The sequence below is a fragment of the Adelges cooleyi genome, unplaced genomic scaffold (genome assembly GCF_023614345.1).
Source record: "Adelges cooleyi isolate 19-005CV unplaced genomic scaffold, UGA_ACOO_1.1 ACOO_flye_CR_arks_rails_tigmint_CR_PRNA_23, whole genome shotgun sequence".
NCBI lineage: Eukaryota > Metazoa > Arthropoda > Insecta > Hemiptera > Adelgidae > Adelges > Adelges cooleyi.
The window spans coordinates 17553432-17574919 of record NW_026095893.1 but is presented as its reverse complement, the minus strand read 5'-3'; the positions used below and the strand labels follow the sequence as shown (position 1 = coordinate 17574919).

At 34.6% G+C, this 21488-nt stretch overlaps 1 protein-coding gene across 1 annotated transcript in view; it reads right to left on the bottom strand.

Annotated features, from left to right (window-relative positions):
• Positions 1 to 413: 413 nt before the first annotated feature.
• Positions 414 to 21488, bottom strand: part of LOC126836031 (neural cell adhesion molecule 1-like) — a 122522-nt gene continuing 101447 nt past the window's right edge. Inside the window, exons 4-8 of the mRNA XM_050568986.1 lie at positions 5249 to 5389; positions 5008 to 5151; positions 4195 to 4358; positions 3816 to 4101; positions 414 to 3537 (exon numbers count right to left, since the gene is read on the bottom strand). Coding sequence (XP_050424943.1) covers positions 3320 to 3537; positions 3816 to 4101; positions 4195 to 4358; positions 5008 to 5151; positions 5249 to 5389 — 953 coding nt within the window. The 3' untranslated portion in view covers positions 414 to 3319. The remainder of the gene's footprint in view (positions 3538 to 3815; positions 4102 to 4194; positions 4359 to 5007; positions 5152 to 5248; positions 5390 to 21488) is intronic.

The window sequence follows — 21488 nt, the reverse complement described above, 5'->3', positions numbered from 1 at the left end:
TTTTTTTTTACAGACAAATTGTTTGTTGTGTAATATTGGTTTAGCTAAAATTGTTCGTGTTTTCTCTTGGGAAAAAAAAATTAAGAATACAGTTCTCTAAATGTGTCGATTATGGATAACATTATCACTTTGAAGCAAGTTTGTTTCACGTTGTTGTGTAATTTTAATGGCGACTTAAGATAAAAAATACTATTGTACTAGTTGCTTTTTAGTGCATGTAAAACAAGCGGACAAGGTTTAATAAATTGATCCATTCAATATGTCATAGGGTTTTAATAAGTAATTACATTTTTGGTTTTCTATAACATATAATATCATTATCTTTTATCAGTTTAATCAACTTAAACAGTAACGTATGTAAATACTTAATTAACTTTTTAAATTAAGATTAAGGTAATTAAAATGACGCTGTGGATAAAATAACTATCAAAATGTTTTTACATACGCTTTTATATGAATTCATACAGTTCATTTATTATTATATCAATTATATTAGACTTAAGCATTTTTTGTTCAACGCGTACGACAAAATTACCAATAATAATACTTGAAATAGTTATATAGTTAAGAATATATTCGTAATAATAATTGTGTGTATATAAGATAAGATACTTTTCGAACGGTATCTAGTTTTTAAATTACATCAATACACGTTGCGGACCATCTCGAAAAGTGACTTTACAGTTTACACATGCGATTGACAGTAATAATAACAATTATTGTTACAATATACCTAAATGAGTACAATATTATAATATAATATAAATGTACACCGAGCCAACAATCAGGCTTTTACACAGTTTACCAATATGAAACGTATATCCTCTAAGATAGGTAAGATTTATATATAAAATATTATAATTATATTTACAGTAACATATTATATAATAATATAAACTAAGTAATGTATACGCGTATAGCATTTAAAAGTGTACATTATAATATAACAGCTGTGGTTTGTCTCACTAAAAGGACAATGCCGTTTCATCTGAAAAACTAATTGCATACCAATACCTATCCGGTTCTAGAGAACTGTAAAAAAAAATACTCAAATTAACTCAACGAAGGGTAGCTGTCTTTCACATCATAAAGTAACATATCACATTGAAGTTCAAACAATACGGATTATTATATATTTTTATAAAGTTTATTATAGCATTTTCAACTGGTTTTAATGAAACATCATGAAAAACAACATTTGTCCTTTGTGCCAGACCATACGTATCAATATAATATTATATAATATAGTATTTTAGTAAAATCTTAAACATAAAACGAATAGTTATATCATATATAATAATAATATTAATACATTACACTATATCATAGTAATTATTTTTACAGGGTAATTATGTAATACAGGGTGTATCATAAAGAACGGTGGGATTTCAAAAGGCTGTAGGTTGAAAAGTATTGGACCAACAGCGCTCTGGTAGGGCTTGGGCGAAAGAGGGAGTTGTCAAGTTTCGAATGACTGCATAGGCGGAGATTAGTTGATTAGTTTTTTTTGGGGGGGGGAGCTAGCGTTTTTCTTCCTAAAACGACCCGCAAGGGCTTCACACCCAATAATTTGGGCGGGCTTTACCAAAGCGCTGTAGGTCCAATACTTGACAACTTACAGCCGTTTGAAAGCCCCACCATTCTTCAAGATATACCCTGTATAATAATAAAATATTAATACTGGAGATAGTATGTCGCGTAGAAGGTTAAAAAATAAAATTTAAAAAAAAACAAGCGGTACTTACAGTAGTTTGTTTAATATTATTATCTTAATTAAAAATAAACAACAACAAAAATAGGGCGAACAGTCTATTATGCGATCTAAGTAGAATGCGAAACGGTTAAAATGTTTACAAACTCTTAAGCGAGTTCCATACCGCGTGGGAGCGAACAGCGATAATGACTTCTACCAGCTAAACACATTAATACTTGGGCAAGTATTTGGACGCGCCATTATCACCGCGAGAGGGTGGTGTTCGGAGATGTTTGGTTTGCTATTTTTGTGGGCGGGTAAGACTAGCAGGAATAAGCAGTAGTGAGTGTACGGAATGTGTCTCAGAATGACTGGTGTGGCGTTTCAAATACGTTGTGGTTAAGAGAGATTATTTTAAAAGCAGTTGAGTTTGACTGAGATGAAAACCGTATTGACTTTTTACTGTCGAACGTTAGGTCATCGTGAGACACACCGTAAAGCTGCCTTTAGGGTCCGAGAAGGCTGAGAATCATTAAGAGGGCGTCGCACCGCCCATTTTTAAGGAGTAAAGTAAAGGCAATTTTTCACAAAATCTAAATTTAAAGATTAAACACTGTGATGTGTAATTATTAGTTCAATAACTAGGACTCTGTTTTGGTAGTTCATTTATTTTTCGGACTATCACAGCATCCTTGAAAGCGATTTGAAAAATGTTTTTTTCATCTCTACTTGTTTAAGCAGACTGAAAATAACTCACTTAATTTTGGTTTTAGAGTAAAAGCACCCATTATAAAATTAAAAGAGAACAATATTCCGGAGGGCAAGACGGTGCGTTTTTTCATTATTCCAAGTATAACGCTCAATACATAGTTTAGAAATAACGACTATTTTGACATTTTTATATGACTGTAACTTTTCAAAAAAATAATTTTTGTTTTTTAAACGCACCATCTTGCCCTCGGGAATATTGTTTTCTTTAAGTTTTATAATAGGTGCTTTTACTCTAAAACCTAAACTAAGCGAGTTATTTTCAGTTGGCGTAAATATGTTTTTACCACTGAAAATCACCGGTGCGACGCCCTCTTAAGAGTTACACAGAGTTGTGTGTGTTTTTTTTTTTATCAAAAAAACCGAGATTGGCCTTATCAGACCCAAGCCGAGTGTCACGAATAGCTGTTATGTTATACAGTAGTCGAATAGTGTGATCGAAATCGACAAATCTAAGCTCGGGCGAAGATAGGGGGAGGGAGGGAGGGGGCTTGGGATTCTAAAAACCTTAAAACTCAAAATATCAGCGCTACACATTTTATTTGTACTTCGGCAAATCAGTTTTAAGGTTTAGTTAGTATCCACAGCCCCCCCCCCCTCCGAATCGGGCGGCCGTGGATCGAAGTAAGAATCATTATATTGTTTTAGTTGAGAAAATTCATTGAAAAAGCGACCACTTATGTAGGTGTCTAACCTACAGATAAACCGATTCCATTCGATCACAGCTGTTGGATGATAGGGGAATTGATGTTTGCGTGACACACTTAATTGTTCCACTCGGCATTAAGGCCGGGGACTTTGGCATTGAAACGAGTGACACTATCTATATAATAATTGTCGTTGTGCTGTTGGTGTTTATTACAGCCTGACCGTTCGGGCGATTACCATGATCAGGGCGGCGACCAGCAGAGAGCGACGGCAGCCGTCGCCGCGGTAGGACCCGGCGCCGTTGATGTTGACGGGAAGCGTGCGGGCCGCGAGCGGGTCGCTGAAGTCACTGACTCCGGCCATGTTCCTGGCCGAGATTTTTATTATGTACTCGGTGTTGGGCTTGAGATTGACCAGTGCGAAAGGACCTGAACGAGAAAAAAAAAAACATTAACCCGATGAACGTTCTATCGAAATAGTTTGAGAAAAATAACTAGTTACACCGTGTTAGTCGGCCGGGAAGAGACATCATTTGAAGTCTATAAGGAGACAATATTGCAACCATAGACGGGCAGGATTATCAATCCGGGATTAACGGAGTGTATTTTTTAAATTTAATTACACAACAAAAATCTCTATCGTCATTCCGTCGAAGGAAACACATTGGACAATGAGTATGACTTATGGCCACACACTGCATAGTTACCTTCGGTGCTGTTAAAGTTCATCATGTTGAAGCTTTCGTAAGTCAACGAGTTGGGCTTGACCAGTTTTTCAATGTACTCGACCCTGTATCCGATTAACGCGTCAGACTTTTTGTTCGGGCTAACCGCCAGCTCGATGTAGTTATCGCCGGTGCTGACGACGGCCAGGCCGCTTGGAACTTGCGGTTTGAACCCTTCGATCAATTGGTATTGTCTGGTCACGGTGCCCAAAGGGTTGGAAACCGTGCACTTGTACCGGCCCAACTTTTCTTGTTTGTTGAACGTGACCTGACGGATGGGGAAAAAAAACAACAACAACAACAATAAGTTTTGGGAATTGTTAGCATCGCCGGAGAATATTATTGTTTAACGCGCACGTACTATGTAATGGTCGTAAGGGTACAGAAAAGGTTTGTGTTCGAAACTCCAAGACACGTTGGCCGGCGGCTCTGCCGAATTCTGGCAGCTCAGGTTAGCCGATTCCAAATAGTAAACGTACTGGTCGATGATTTCGCCTTCCATGTGATGCAAGAATACCGGTTTGTCTGTTGTGAAAACAATAAATACACACTTAACGCGTTGCCATCATAATCATTATTATCGCCAATGAGCCTAGCTGATCTCAACGCTAATGTCCCATGCCTACGACGTTCCTTCCTGCCCTCCTCTCAATTTGTCCCAGTTTATGCGGTTGCCTAATCGTGAGAAATTTTGGAACGACCCCCCCCCCCAGCGGTGAAACATATCCACGTTAAAAGGATTCAAAAGATGAAGGATTTCGTGATGAGTAAGACTTTGAGTAGATGCACGCTTCAAAAAGCAAAAGGAAGGACAATATTGACCGGATGACCTTTGACCACAGACTGTTGTGGATTTTATACATTTATATGGTACCCACTGCGGGTATATATTTATACAACAAGTAATTTTGCGGGCGCACAAAGGAAGCTGACCCGCAAAGTCTGTAGTAGATTTTTTTTTTTATCCACTTTTATTTCTAAATTCAGTTAGCGACGAATCTTTGAAAAAACGCAGTAAAAGGTCGGTGTATCCGGCGGACAAAAGGCGGAAAGGAGAACCCGAAAAGGGTTTTGTGTATAATTTTCCACAGCAAAGACTTCATCTGTAAGACATAAGACGACGACAGAGGAGTGGCACGCTAATGGCAACATCTTGAGATGTTTAATCACTTACGCCTGACTATCAAGTTGATATCTCTGTCTTCGGAAACGGTGTAATCGGATGTAGTCTCAAAAGCTCGGCAACCGTATTTGCCGGCGTCCAAGTGCGAAACGTTGCGCACCAACAACCCTCCGTCTTGCACTGAATATTTGCCAGCTAAAGAAGAAAAAAAATACAAAAACCAAATGCGCGGTTATTAGACACGCGAAAAACAACAATTTATTATTTTTTGAAATATTTATAGTCGGCTTACTCGTGGTTTTCTCTTTGAACGTCAGGTTTTGGAAATACCACATAAACGTCGGTTTAATGTTGCCCTTGACTTTGCATTTGATCAAGTAATCCGCGTACTCTTCCGTGGTCTGATTAGGAGGAGCGTCGAATTCCAACACTTCTGTAACAAAAAAAAAAATCATATAAAATTATATTAGCGCCGTATTAGTATTACTCAAGTCCGCTCGAGTGGCGTTCACACCGAGAGAGATACATTCAATATTTCCCTCGAAAGAAAGACAGACGTTGGACCACGAACATATTTTATGATAAGCCAATTTTCTGTCTCTTATCAGTTATCCAGCAATTATCACTGTCCTATCACTCTCCTCCCCTCCCACCCCCCCCCCCTTTCGTATACCTCCCAACCCTTCTGTTTCACAAAAACTTCAGACAGATATTGGCACGTTGAGAATACTGTATAGTAGATAAAACCTGTTATCGTTTAACGAAAGAGGTGTCGGCAATATTGGCTTGTCTTTGGACTAATCTCACTGGCGTGCTCGATCGTCGACCCGACACCTAATTTTTGTAGTTCTTTAAACTCAGACACGACCAGCTGTGACTTAGCCCCATCTCCACACACACGAATGGGCTTTGTAAATAGATTCTTTTTTTCCGGTTGGACGGACGGCTGAGAATGATGTACGACGCTGCTGTCCTTTCTTGTTTCGTTACACGCGATATCGCTAATCCTACTTAACTTTTTATAGGTATATACTATATATACGTATATATGTATATAAATTTACTCGAGCGCAATAACACCGCGTGTAATCGGTTAACGTAGGTTGTCCCAACCTTGCAAGTCCATCGCATCCCGTGTTTTTGGTTTGTTCGTCGATCTGCTACCGCATTTTTATTTCCATTCTTACCCAAAACAAATAATATTGACGACTGACAACGATGGGGGAAAAACCCGCACCGGTTCCGTGGAAATAACAATAATTGTACAAGCGTTTTTCTTCACATTTGCACAGCATCCATCCGGTGGATTCGACGATACGGATGAAACCCATCCGTCTCGAAATTCGAATCTCTGTCGTCGGCACTATTATCTGTATGGGCGCAGTCAATTGGGGTCGGAAACGTTTCCGGTGTATCTCTTTTCAATAGAGAGCTCGATAGGAAGACCCCGCTCGCGTTATTGTTGCTCTCGGAAGGCCCGTTGTAAATACTTCCTTCGATTACAATTCTTATTATTTTTTTTTTCTTAAATTACACTTTAAATTGGAAAAAAACAAAACGGTTACAGAATCGAGTAACTAGAAAAAAATGTACAACCATTGCTGTAACACCTATTGCGGCTGTAAATGGAGATTTTACAGGATGAAAAAATACATATATATATACCTGTAGTAATACTATTGTGTAACGGACTCGAGGGTTAATAAAATATAATGTTTTCTTTATCCGCCGGGCAGTAGGTACTTTTTGAATTCACAACAACGGCAACAATTACACTTCCTCCAACCCCGGATATGTTTGTCGAAAACGCGAGAAAAGAATGCGAAGCGTCGAGAAAATTATTCTAAAAGTGGCGTTTTGCAAGTTGTTATTGTTATTTTTGGTCTGGTGTTTGGCGGTTTAGTGTTTGTGTGTGTTTTTTTTACACTGGATGTGATAGAAACGAAAATGGCGTGTAGCGATAATGTGTATAAAATCGATTGAAAAATATGAGTTGATTAACAAGAAAAAAAATATATAACACTAATATCTATAATATTTAATCAAATGAAAATAACATTTTATGCCTTTTGTTTTTAGCTCATTTCAGTTCACCGGCACGCAAACAACAGATAAATTATACTGCCAACATACGCTAACCCGATGACAGCAATGACCCTTATGGTATAAATCACATTTTCATACGGTTTGTAAGGCACATTAATTATTTTTCTTAGCTGTTCTAAATCGTTTATAGGAACTCAATTAATGTTTTCGAGCCACAATGAAGTAAATAAACCGAAATAATGCTGCGGCGTGTGACACGAGCACGCCGACGTTAACATATTCGTCCAAAAGCAAATACACCACATACGTCACATCAGACCAAACTTTGTAGACATACTCGGTAGCTGTGGTTGAACAGAACGTTTAATGCAAACGCTGAGAGCTAAGTACATTATCGAGGCATATTGTTGTAATTTAACGTTTACCTTGGAACAATAAAAGGGCAGTTTCTGTACGCGCAAATACTCAAACACAGCAACTAAATACACACATGTTTTCATACTTGACAGCTTTTTGAGAATTTAGCCATTTATCGCAATGCGTGCGCGCGTTATGACACGGTATTTGATTTTTATAATTAGTCTACAATGGTCGACCTTTTGCCCTTGGATTAATGCACTACAACCTATTGTAAAACGCGTGCAGACTATGCGGAATTTACGGTACAAACCCGGACGTTTAGGCCGGATGTGAATTTCCCGAAAGTAATGTTTCATGTTTCAACTTTGTAACTGTAATGCAGTTTTAACGGTGAAAAATTGCGGTAATTGACGTTTTTGCAATACAGCAGCAGTATCGTGTCGTGTACACATTATTGTTTTTAATGCTGTCGAGACTGACGTGTCGTTAAAAGGTAATCGATCGGCAGTTCAACGTGCACACGAATCTATTCGGTATTATCCGTCAAGCTTATCCGTCCCAACCGTATACATAGAGTATAATGGCAGTGGGTGTACTCCTGATGACCTGTGAAATCAAACCGTCCGTACTACTTAAATGTTGTCTTATTTAGACAATGAACCCTATATGTGTAATGAGTATTCACATTGAAAAATGTCTCCATCCGGGACGCAGCCGTTTTGTGTACCAATTTCATAGAAAGTAAAAACGCTATGTTAGGTTAGGTGATGATAACACGATGATAACTCCGTCATATATTCGATAAATCAAACAATAAATATCGTGGACAAAACAATAACTGTACACATGTACAATGTACAATAACAGTCCAATGCTTTTAGTCGACATTAACTCACACTGTCAAGTTGCACTAAACTATTGAACAAATACAATAGTTCGCCTATTATTAAACAAACAACTATACAGGTAATGTTGATGAATTAAAAAAAAAAAAAGAAACAACTTATCGATTAAATCTGCTTTGGGAACACACGTGAACTTTGAATGGTGAAAGATTAATTAAACGTCATCACTGTATCGTTTTCTGGCCTGATCTTCTACATCTACCTTATCTTATCTGATACTATTTATTTGCCAGATGTACATCGGCTCTCTTGAGTATATTTAGCACTTCTTCATTGTTTACACTTTCAGTTAGAGGTATTCTGAGCATTGTGCGATTCCACTGCATTCCAATTGCATGTATGACCTTCGCACAAGAGTTAGTTGTGTGAATAGAAGACAAAATATAACAGATCGTAGCAGTAGCTGACTCGAAGGTGTGTTAAATACATGGGAAAACAGTGACGGGCAAACAAGTGTGGAGAGAGAATATAAGGGCGGTTCATATAAAACAGACACGTTGATGAGATATTGAGTTCGGAAAGCGTGTACAGTAATTCAAAATTGGATTTGAAAAGCACGTTGTGTATTAGGGTACTCGAGAGTTTATTTCGGAATTATATATTTTTATTATGATCTGATCGCTTCGAGTATTTTTGCCGCCATACAAGCCCGGTTGAATTACATAACCACCCGGTCACACACGTGTGCGAAAAGTGTTGCCCGTCAAAAGTAGTACAAATCATTTTCGAGTAGATTTCAATTAAATTGGCACACACAACAAAAACCTACAATTAGGACATCCGATGCAATGTTGTTGTTTTGTTAGCTACACGTGTCAGACCTCGTGTGATCGTCACGCTTGGTAAAAAGAGAAGTAAAATGATGTTATACATTTTTCCTCATATCTCCTCGTGCGTCATCGAGTTGTATGCAACACACACATTTGAAACTCGACACCGCGTTACTGTGTGAAATATTTTTTGACACACCCCTACTGCTGTTTACATGGCGGACACATCGAACCACGGCGGTGTGATTAGATACATTTTTAGGTTTTTATTTTTTACTAATTAAATAGAGGACTCGCTCGCTGACAGAACCGCGAAGTTAATAAATAATAATAATAACAATTGAAAATACAGTGACTTCGCGTTAAGTATTCGGGGTTGATTTATTGCATTATACACACAAATCATAATAAAACGAAACGAATAAAATTTATATCCAGCAGGGTCACCAGACCCCGGGGAGAGAATTATTTCGAGAAATAATCATATAACTTTTAATGGCCACAACAAAAACCGGATTTTCTCTTGGGTTCGCGTACTCGTGTGTTCAGTCCATGCGTTCAATGTTTTACTTTTACGGTTCAAAAATGTACCAACGATGATCAGATCAAGTTGGATATCCTCATATCTTATTACTAGACTGGACCTCTTAGATTTACTAACTAAAAGGTCCAGTCTAGAAATGATTAGTAATTCGTCCAATTCGACGAAACTGTGTAATAGTATTTGTTCTTGATCAACAAGAATTTCTATTATAAAATAATTAAATATTTAAATAAACCCCGATCTCCAAAAATAATTCTCTATAGCTTAGGTTTTGTGGTTAAGGATTTATTTAAATATTTAATTGTTTCATAAATTATAATATATAACCACAAGATTTGCACAAGTTTTTTCTAGATTCATTTATATTGTCGTCCTAACTGCCCTTCAGTCGTCTTTCCTCATAACAAGTCCAAACCACTGGTATTGACAAAAAACCCAGACCCATTACATTTTAAATATTTACCAAAAACAAAATTGGATATCCAAAAATACAAAACTGGATCACGTTTTTTTAGAAAAGTCTCAGACTATTGCAAACCAACTCAATCTATTAGCTATAATCTATCTCTACAACAAGTACCAAAAATCGTTTTATCTTTTACATTCATTCCTTTATTTATTAGTTCTAGTCATTCGACACATTTGCCTCAACAACGCCTATGCACTTCAGCATAAAACTTTTGATTTTATTATGACTACTACATTTGAATAGTTCAAGTAAAGACATATCATTAATTAAGCACTCTTTACATAGATGACCATCGCTCATACAGTTTATGCAACAGTTTTTTTTCAAATGAATACAAGTAGTAAAACTGATATACAAACAAGAACGGTTCTATTCGTATGGTTATAGATTCAGTTTTATGTTTACTTTATTGTGGTCTGTGGGGAACAACTTACATATTATATCTTTACATCCGTTTAGTTACACCTATAAACATGATATAGTTATTACTCTGATCGATGTCCATTCAGTATGATGGAGTTTAACGACCAATTATAAACGGTTCTGTTTTGGTTGGTTATAATTCATTATACAATGGCGGATGTGGGTGTGTGAGTGTGGAAAAAAACATGTTATTACCCATTTACTAAATGTACCTTTCAAAATCAGTCATGTCTTTATTATAAAGGATATTTTTCCTGCGGTAAAGTATCGGGTACCTGCGCTGATTTTTATGTTTTTCCCATGATACATCTATACCGTGTAATATGTGTTTGTATATAATATATATATATATTTATATATTATAAAACATAAAGCAAATCAATGGTGTGTTGAGGTGGAAAATAGCTTCGATAAGAGTTTCTGTACTATATAATAATTTATATAATAATATACACTATACGTGGTTGTACTGTGTAACAATTGCACGCGGTAAAATTACATTTCATGATTCATTTAATAACTCAATGGTAGCGTATCGGACATTAAAGTATTATTATTATGGGTTTTTAATAGATGAAAATAGAGGTCTTGTGCAACTTGTATAAATCTGAATTCAATGACTTGTCCTATAAAGAGGTAATAGTGTCGGTGTAGTGAATAAATAAATTAAAAACAAATAATATACTTGATTAAAATATAATAGCATACATGGTACATAATTCATAACATATGTAGCATACATACATATACAACAAATTCTTCTACCACTCATAAAAACAATTCATTTTTTTACAATAAAAAACGGTGTCAGTAACGCTAAGAATAATTATTTCCCATCCCAACGCACGTTATTTTGTTTTTTTTTGTTTCGAGTAATATGTCATTTCGTATGACAACTTTGTAACAAATATTATGGAAATATATATTTTTATTTTTACACTAATATTCTCCTTTTTCCTTTTCTCCGTTGTAATTCATACAAGTCGGATACCTTAACAGTCTGGCATGATATTGGTGTTCTGTATTAAAATTCTCAGTGACTCGCCAACGTTTATTGATTGTTTTCAAGACGTACCAAATCATCACCAGAAACCATTCGTGACAAATCAAAGGTAGGTGTAGCCATTATTTACAATACATTGCACTTGTTGCGAGTGTTGACGACAATTCTGGGATTGGATTCCTTCTTATATACCATGGCAAAACCATCTCAATCTAGCTAGTCTCAATCGGTCGGCTATTGGTGTAATTCCCATACTACATACTACTTGTTTGAAATTCTATCTAATCCAGTCAATAAAGTCATTCCAGTGTCCGCAGTCCGCACATTAATGTTATAGTTTCAGATATTTCCATTTTCTTTTATTCGTTGCCGAAATATGCTTACATCGTCAGCATGCACTGTTGCAGAATCTGAAGTGTTTAAAGTATTAAATGCCCCATTAGTTGATCTATGATCTGTACTCTTGTATAACTGATCCTAACTGTGTTTTCATTAAATTAAATTTTCCTAACATACCAGTTAAGGTTTACTTATGTTCAAGCTATTTATCTCCAATAATTCTTTCCGTGGCTCTAGTTTTACTATTAGCCCCTTTTGTTTGACAACTCAGATACATTTGCAACGAACCTTATGGTTTCGGGCTTGCGACTGACTGTTAATTTCTGTAACCTGCCACTATTTCCAGGCTTCTCTCGTATTAGTTTTTATTGAATAAATGTAATTTTAAAAATAAACGCGTTCGCCAGGGCTTGTAATTGGTATAGACTTAATGGTGGCGAAAAGGGTTGGAAAAATAATAATAAAAAAACCATTAACCGAGTGATAAAACTAAACGTGCACCGTCCACAGACCACTCTATGCGCGTTTGGTCGACCGATTTAGTCGAATATTTTTATTTTATTTTAAACATTAGGGTTTTTTTCTTAAATTTTTCTTTATTAGAGTTTTTATTACTTTATTTCTCGCTGTCCCCCAAGTTGTGTATACGGAACATTAGTTTTCATTAAACCAAAAAAAAAAACGGCTGTGTAATTTTAACATAAAGGTCTTCGAGGGGGGAAAGAAAAAAAAACTCCAGTCAACAAAGCGAATTAAGAACCGTCGTTTCGATTTCAAGGCGGTTTCCGGGGGACGGACTGCCCGAATGTGAATTCGGTGGTCTAGTAAAAAACATTCAGCTGAGCAAATCTAAAACACAGTATATGTTTAATTTTTTTTCACACTCCTTGCTACGAAAAACACACTGAAGGTTTTTGTATAATATAATAATTATTAGAAACAAACGATTATTTCAGTAGTTATCCACACAGTTACAACATAGTTTTGCAGACCAGAATCGTTGTAGAAAAATGGTCCTGCTGTAAAAATTGCGAATAACACGGTTACCGCGTTATATAGCTTTGTTTGTTCAGTTTGGATTTGTTCAAAGCAAAATACTGTTGTTTGTGTCTTCGGAGTAGATTATAATATTATTGCCGGGCGCCCTGTGATGCCATGACGTAGTTTGTGATACAGTTTGTACCTACATAATGAGCTTATAAATAAAAAAAAAAACCGAACGTTTATTGGCCGGATCGAATTACCGCATTTGAATGCAAACTAATGAGCAACGTACCTGACAATGGGGAAAACCAGATTTTGCGGTTTCCCGCCGTTCGCAAAGAGTTTCGTCCAATTACATAGGCTATTGAAAATCAAAATCAAATCGTTGTACTTGGAGCAATGCAGTGCAGACGGACGTCGCCATAATAAATAATAATATCATTAGCGAACGATCGCGGGTTTGTTAAATGAAAAAAATCACGATTAATAAACACAAACTAATAACGTTGTAAAAATATCCTGGTAGTTCCGTTAGCTGTTGTTCGTAGTATAATTACTACTGCGGCACGCTGTAATTTAATTTATCTTTTTAGTCGTTAATTAAAACCTATTTCATTGCGCCAGACTGGTTTAACAAGTATAAATAATATTTTTATTAAACGCATACCTTTAACATAACGTTATGTATACTCGTTATGCGCTTTTATTTTTTTAATTAAATTAAATTTATTATTGCCAACAATATTTCAAAAATTATCTCAAACGCAAACGGTAAACGTGCCAAAGCATAAAATATATTCAGATTACATATTATTTACACAATCTTGCCGTTAAAGACAAGTCAAGGTTCAAGGACAGCGGCTAGATATGATTTTTCAAAAACATAGGTTTCGACCCTCTCTTCACTAGACATTTAACACCACTCGTATGCATCGCTTTGCAAGACCTAAAAATTGTTATAAAATTTTCTTACAAGAAACATCGCGGTCACCATTTTCGCCGTAACACTTCCAAACAATCATTTGATAAGTGATAAGAGATAAGAGATAAGAGATAAGTGATAACGTATCCACGGTTTATAGTTTTTTCGTGGAGTGGAGAAAATAACTAGATTCTTTTCGGAACACTTTTTTTTGAGCTGAATCTATTCGACGATTAAAGTAAGTCGCCTTGCTCGAGTGGCGTTTAAGTTGATGTAGTTAAGTGGTCTCGTGTCGTACGTGTACGACCCACGCGGAATAGTCTTGCGGTTGCAAAGGGGGTTGGTGATTTTTGCCGGAGAAGAGGATAAAAATAAACAAAAATATGTACCTTAGTACAAGACACGAGGGTCTTGTTCCCCCCTAAGGTGTATGAGCGTCGCGATAAAATTATTATACACCGTCCCGGCGGTGGTGGCGGTTTATGCGAAAAAATCTACTTGGGTATAAAAGTTAAAGGGTATTATGTGTATAGTAGTATCTATATATACTGTTATATCCCAGCCACAGCTTTCCACCTCATCCGCAGCGGGCTGTTGCCGGCAATTTATATGCGCCGTCGTAAACGGTCTTGTGTACACATCCCCAATATACCTATATAAATATATTATTACGTTTACATCTTTATGTCTGTACAAGCATAGGTATATTATATATAGGAACGTCACGGCGCCGAGGCATCTGTGCACTGTCTAACCGATGAAAAACGCTACAAGATAATAATATTATACAACGTATTCGTTCCCGTTTACTTGTTGTCAATTTATCTGTTGTCGCCGTCATTCTTCGAGTTGCCTTAGATGCTTTGCTGAATATATTTTTACCTGATCTCCGATGCCGTTCTATACGTAATCATTATTATTATATTGTGCGCGTTTCGATGAAACCGCACAGTGGATTGATAATTAAATTTAGGTGGCAAAATTTTGTTTATCAGCACCTTGGTACATACACGACGATTCACCAACTATGAACCAGTCAACTTAACTTAAGAGATGTTAACATTTTTAACATGGGTTTGTTATTGGACTGGATACAAGAAATTTTAAGTCGCTATTTTCGCGTTACACTTTCAGTTAGTAATAGCTGATAAGACATTAGAGATAAGAGACACATATAAGTGATAAGAGATAACATATCCATGATTCAATGTTTTTCCGTTGAGGGAAAAAGGTAACTAGGTTTTTTAATTATTCTTTTTCAAAGTTCAAACTTTACAGAGTTTAAATTTATACCAGCCAAAGTCTCACCAAAGTGGCTATTACTTACAAAACAAAATATTATATCCCAAGTAAAAAATAACACCTTAAAACTCATACAAATTAACCTAAAAATGTATTGACACGGTCGAAATATATTCATACCCTATTTTTAATACTCCTTAAAAACCGCCAACTTTCAGTCCTCTTAATATAACATATACATGCTATCCCCAAACGTTAAGGATGACCACACGTTTGGGTCAAGCCTAGATATGACGGGGGACAACGCAGTTTTCTTTATCCGGGGATTGACCGGAACGCTGTGTATTAAAGATAAAAAAAAATTATATGAATTCAACCCTAAAAAAAAAAAAACATTTATTCTATGACCGATGCAATGAATAAAAGCAAAAGAGAGGGAGACGAAACGACTTAAAAAAAAAAAATGGAAACAAAACCGTCGATAAAAGTTCGATGGATATAATATTAAAAAAAAAACCACAGAAAACAATAACGGAATAGTGATGGTATTATACGCGTTAAAAAGAAAATAAACTCATCCAAACGATTTATGTCCGTATAATAATACCGAAAAGTTATTGATATACAGTAACACCGGTAGGTATATAGTTCAATTCGATAATCATAACAGTTATAAGAGGGCGCCTACAAATCCTATTTATGTAGGAGTTCGGCATAGGCAACATCTTAGTCTTAAACTGCAATGTAACGAAGATTTATCAGTATTGGTAGTTGAATTTTTAATCAAACCATTACAGCTTTTATATAAAAAAGGATAAATATTTTATTAAAAAAAACAACAATAGCCCCAATATTTAAATTCAAACAAATTAAATGAACAATGACATGTAAATAAACATTAAAAATTTAACAATTTTTAGCTAGTAGTGAAATTAATAAATTCAATTTCAGAGCCAACTTTGGAGTCTTGTTACGATAATACTATTACTAGACACACTGAAAGACGTTTAGTTAAAAAGTTTCATTAAAAAAGTCCATGAAGATAATTGAAAAAAAAAATTCGTTTAACTTATCTTCTTCTTCAGTAAGTTTGCCTTTATTTTCGCAACAACATAATAAAGAAAGGATTCTAAAAGTCGAAAACGAGATGAACATCAACCATGTGCGACGGTATAGCTCTCATATAAGTTTTATTATTATTATTTTTTTTACTTTTTTAAGCCTTTATGCTTTTGGATTAGTTTTACTCGGAATAAAAGAATCCGCAGATGATTTTACGGTTGCAACGATAATGGATACGTTTGTGTGAAATACATTACAATACTTTTTGCTTATGAGTTTTCTTTTAACAACCACGTGTTCGACAGAGTTACTTTGTGGAAAATATTATATTTTTATTAAAACCCAATCCGCAAAAAATGTTACACTTAACGCATATATTATGTATTTCAACAAGTACGTTGTAATCTTCAGTGCCGATCGTCGACTGAGCGTTTATCGGCAACAACGTGTCTTATATAGATTCGATGACGTCATTGGAAATACCGGTGAGTCATCGGTGCACGGATCAAAGTAATTTTAGCAAACAATAACTCTGCAATGGATTTAAGTGCCAATTTAACAAGTTTTCTTTATTTTTAGACATTTCTATGGCCTCTCTTATACCGAGTTCTTGATTGTTTTTCTTACATGTTTCAACAATTGATTACTATTGTTTGCCAACGAGCATTTAATGCAACCATTATACTTTACACTACATTGTAACATTTGATGTATCCCAAAATATCATTCTGCACAGTAGACCGAGTCCGTCTTTCATTCTAAAGTAACCTATATTCGAAGCATTCCGTATCAGCCAACATCCATTATGGATGCATTCCGTATCCATTATGCATGCTGCTAATTTATGTTGACTCCCGCAAGTACTTGAAACAGTTGACTCGTTTGAAGGAATATCCTTGCACGTCGAGTATCGCTGATTAGGTTAGGTACGCAGGGTCTAGTATAGTCTCACATTTAATTAAATGCCAAAAGTGTCTAGATAAAACGGAAACCTGAATCTAAAGAGCATCATGCAGTGTATTGTTTGTGTTCATAATGTTACCTTATATTAAGTCTTGTATTATGGTCCGTTGTAGATTTTCCTTGTTTGCGACCCCACAGGTACCTCTTCTACATTACCGGTTGAATATGCTACTAGTTTCCTCGGGATGACTGTCGACCAAATCTTAAGCGCGCTTAATCCAGTAAAGAAGTTTCACTGAAAATGTTCACCCACTTGTAACCCTATTTATATGAAAAGCTGTGCATAGTATGTAACCATTGTTACACTCATTATCCAATTTGGAATCCCACTCGGGTCATAATGTTGAAAATGTTTGATTATATTAAAATCTTGAGAAAATAATTAGTATTTGACACTCGAGAAAATTTGCTTACACGATTTTCGAGAATAAAAATTAATACAAAGCTAAGATAGTCCCATCTGTTTTGTTTGTACTTGGTGTTAAAAACAACAAAGTTATTGTTACTTCCCAGTTGTCATGGTGTATTGTTTTATAGTTAAATATCTTTTTTTTTCTTAAAGAAACTTAAGTGGTAGCTCTTATTAAATTAAACGAAAAACCATGTTTTTTTTGCTCTGTATTTTAAAAACTGTAAGTAGGCTTTGCATGCTATGCTTCTTCCTTGGGTTTATATTAAGTATAATGCCTAATGCAATTCATTTTCTCTCAAACGTTTCAGAATCCATTAAAACTTATATTTCTGTTTCCAAAGCCAAATATATAGTTTGTATACGGCGAGTATACAAGTATACATATAATATTCATAATATGTAATTTATTCATATAATGCAATCGTTTTTAATTTATAACCACTTATGAATCTGCGCAGATAATATAAGAGAGAAAAAAGTTTTCATTAAAAAAAAAACAAGATAACAAAAAGTATATATCTACATATATATATATATATATGTAGTTTTGTTAAGATATTTTGGTGTATATCAATGGGTTAAAACAGGCGAGGAAAATATGTGTTATTTGCCGTATTAAATTGAAAAATACAGCACAAACTTTTGTCCGTTGGGTTTCCAAATAAAAAACAAAAAAAAAAAAAAAAGGTTTCAATTTATTATATGCTGTACACAGTACCGGGTTTCGTTATAATGGGTATGGCTTTTGTTTAAAAAAAAAAACCGAAATGTTCTACTATAAAAAAGAACTATTTTTGTATAGTGCGTAGGCTTTCCAGAGAGTATAAGTAGAATCAAATAAACTATAAATAAAATCTGTGTCAAACAATACAATTAGGTATTATGAGTTCATATTTTTTATGTTTTTTTTTTGTTTCTCGAATAATTGTTTTTCTTGTCCATCCGTATTTTTAATAATAATTTAAATAGTATAATAATTTACCGTCAACAATTATTTTAATTAAATTTCTAGTCAAGCGTTACTGTTCCTTAACCGTTTTTCCCTTTAGAAACAGTATAATTTTTACTATTGAAAATCTTCGTTATCACATTTTATTAAATAATTACATGTCATTATACTGATTGTTCAAAAATTTGTTCTGTACCAATGTGAAGGTATTGCAATATTTATTTAAACAATTTGTATAGTAAATAAATGTAAAATGCTACAAAAATAGTAAGTATTAGTAACTATATTTATTTGTGTAGAAAACATAAGAATTATATTTATAACATGTAGTAGACGGCAATTTCTCTAATTTACCTAAATTAAATGTAGTTTTTCCTACAAAATAAAATAAACATTTGTTTGATATGAAATAAATTTGACGTTTGTGTATTCGAATACATTTTAATTTGTTTATTTAATTTGTGATCTATTGTCTGAAAATGTATTTGATTAATTTAATTTGTAAATTTAAAAGTATCCGTTTTGAGTTGGGCAATATTATGATCTATGTCACTATAATAAAAGAAAAAAACCAAAATATGTAAATATTAAATAATTAATTATATTTGAATTATTTCAATAATTGTATTTGTGATCTATTCGTATGACATTTTTGGTAAAACAACGATTTATTCGAAAATTAAGTAATAAAATATTGTCTTTTTATTTAAACTAATGAATTTTATGTTTTTTTCTTCAGCTGTTATTCGTTACTTAATTGCATTTTGGTCAATAAACATAAAAGTAAGGTCGATGGGTATGTTCGCCTTTGGGCGCAAGTTCTTCTGTGCAACTGGGTGAGACTTTTAGGACTTGCACAAGGTGGTAAGTTGCATATTTTTAATTTCTAGACGCCATGCAGTTTAATGAGCCGACTAAAACAGGACGAGTTTAATGGTTTTGCGTCTTGTAAGACCACCTCAAGGTATAAAAAGTCTGCGTAAGAAATAAAAAAAAATTGTCTGTGCCAAGACGACGGTTGGTGAAACAAGTACCAAAGATGCATGTATACTATTTAGCTCTGAATACATTCCAAGGTATATGACAATAGAAGTTATACGACCCTTAACAAGTCGACGCTTTCGTAGCACGCGATAACTATAACCATAGTAATTGTGTGTAGTAATAATAATATATAACAATGATTACAACAGCTCGAACTCATTTGCATAAATTTCATTAGCACTAAACACTACATTACATTCAAACAATATTAATGCTATTTTGTGCCGGCTACAAAATTATTAGGATTTGGATTTTACTATGAGATTTAGATATTACACAGAATAGATACCATCAGTAGGTCGGTCACTTTCAACGTAAGCAAATAAGTGACGGCTATATTTTTGTGACGGACAATTTAGTATTGTCACAGATCAAATAAAGCCAGATAGCGCCCTTCATAGTGAAACAATAGATTTTCAATCAATGATTTTTGATTGGTTTAAACTTTAAACTTAATGCAGTAGGACCAAATTATAGTGCCGAAAATACTGATAATAGGTGGTTGATTAACGATGGTTGATGGTGACAACATTACAGATGTGTGATCAAATGTCTTTGACTACACTGTAAAACAGAAGGATTATTTGTTTTTTAATTTTTAGTCACACTGACCTGAGAGTGTTAAAGTTTGTTTACATTTTTTTCATTTTTTTTAGAGTGCACTTTCTGTTTTTATTTGAACTGTGGTATTGTATGATTAAAAATAATAAAGTATAGATATAACATTATAGCGGCGATGCCTTACAAGAAAATAGCCACCGCGTTTTTGTGTGATGAGAGGATCTTCCCCGTGTTCATTTTTATCAGTGTCCTCGGTCTGGTCGTGTATAGAGGTTACAGCTTGTATACAGGATTAGAGCATGGCCTTCACGTTTTCGTTTACATTGAAACTGTCTTTTGTGACATTTTATTTATTCTGCGATGATGCCATAACATAATTCTAGGTTTTCACTTGGTTCGTCCGTGGTTACAGACTACAGTAATGTTAATTATACTGTTGCCGATGCCCAGACCAGAGGCATTATCGACTAAATAATAATAATGATTGTTATGATCAATGATGACGGCCAAAAGGCGCCGGTTGTAAAAAAATTCGCTGTTTTTTATTTTACTCGGGGCGATCGGTTCGAGGAATCAATGTCGTGTAATGCCCATTAGTGTTTTGTTTACAATCCACCGGAGCTAAGTAAAACAAATAACCATCACAATTGTGTGGGGAGGGGGCGAGGGTAAAATGGGTACGGTGAGTGTACCGAAAGTCTGTCGAAAATTATTATACAAGCGATAAAATCACTTTCGAATAAACACTTCGACGCGAAATCGTAGACTGGTAAAAAAAACTATAAAATGTACGCGTATAAATCATTTTTTTTTTTTTTTTTTGACAATAAACGCGTTTTTTGTTCCATAAAAAGAGTGACTGCAAATTGTTTAATACAAAAAAAAAAAAAAAAAATACCGCCGTCAAACTGTTGGGGCACACATAACTTCTTCGAAAACGAATATTGTACTTGTAGTACAAAAACGAAATCGCTAGAAACCCATATATTAATATAGGTCGGGTAATAAAATTAAAATAAAAATCTCTCATCAGGGTCAAAAAGTATAAGGTAAGTTCGAATGATAACAAAATATATATATAAACCACATGAAATAATAAAAGTTAGTAGTTTGATATTGCAAAACACTAGTAAGAGTTGTCGCTAGTTGAATGTAAAGTTAATTTTGATACCTTGTACGTTATTGTTAAGTTATGATTACTGACCAAGATATTGTCAGTCTTATTTTCAGACCGCAAGTCCATCGACTAACCATACAAATTTAATATAAAGAAGTTTCTACCTTTTCTAAGTGTTTTGTTATTATTTTCTTGTTTTTTTTTTTTGCTGTACATCGGTAGTATTGTAGTTTTAACATAATATATAATTATTATACTTATTGGCAGAAGTTTTTACTGTCGATTGTTTGGATTCAGATTATGATATTTATCCTGTATTATATTGTTATACATACTAAAACTCTTTCATTTTTGTTTTGTTTAGCAAACCCTCACGTTTAGTTAACGAAGTGTTGTTGTGGAGATATTAATTTCGTG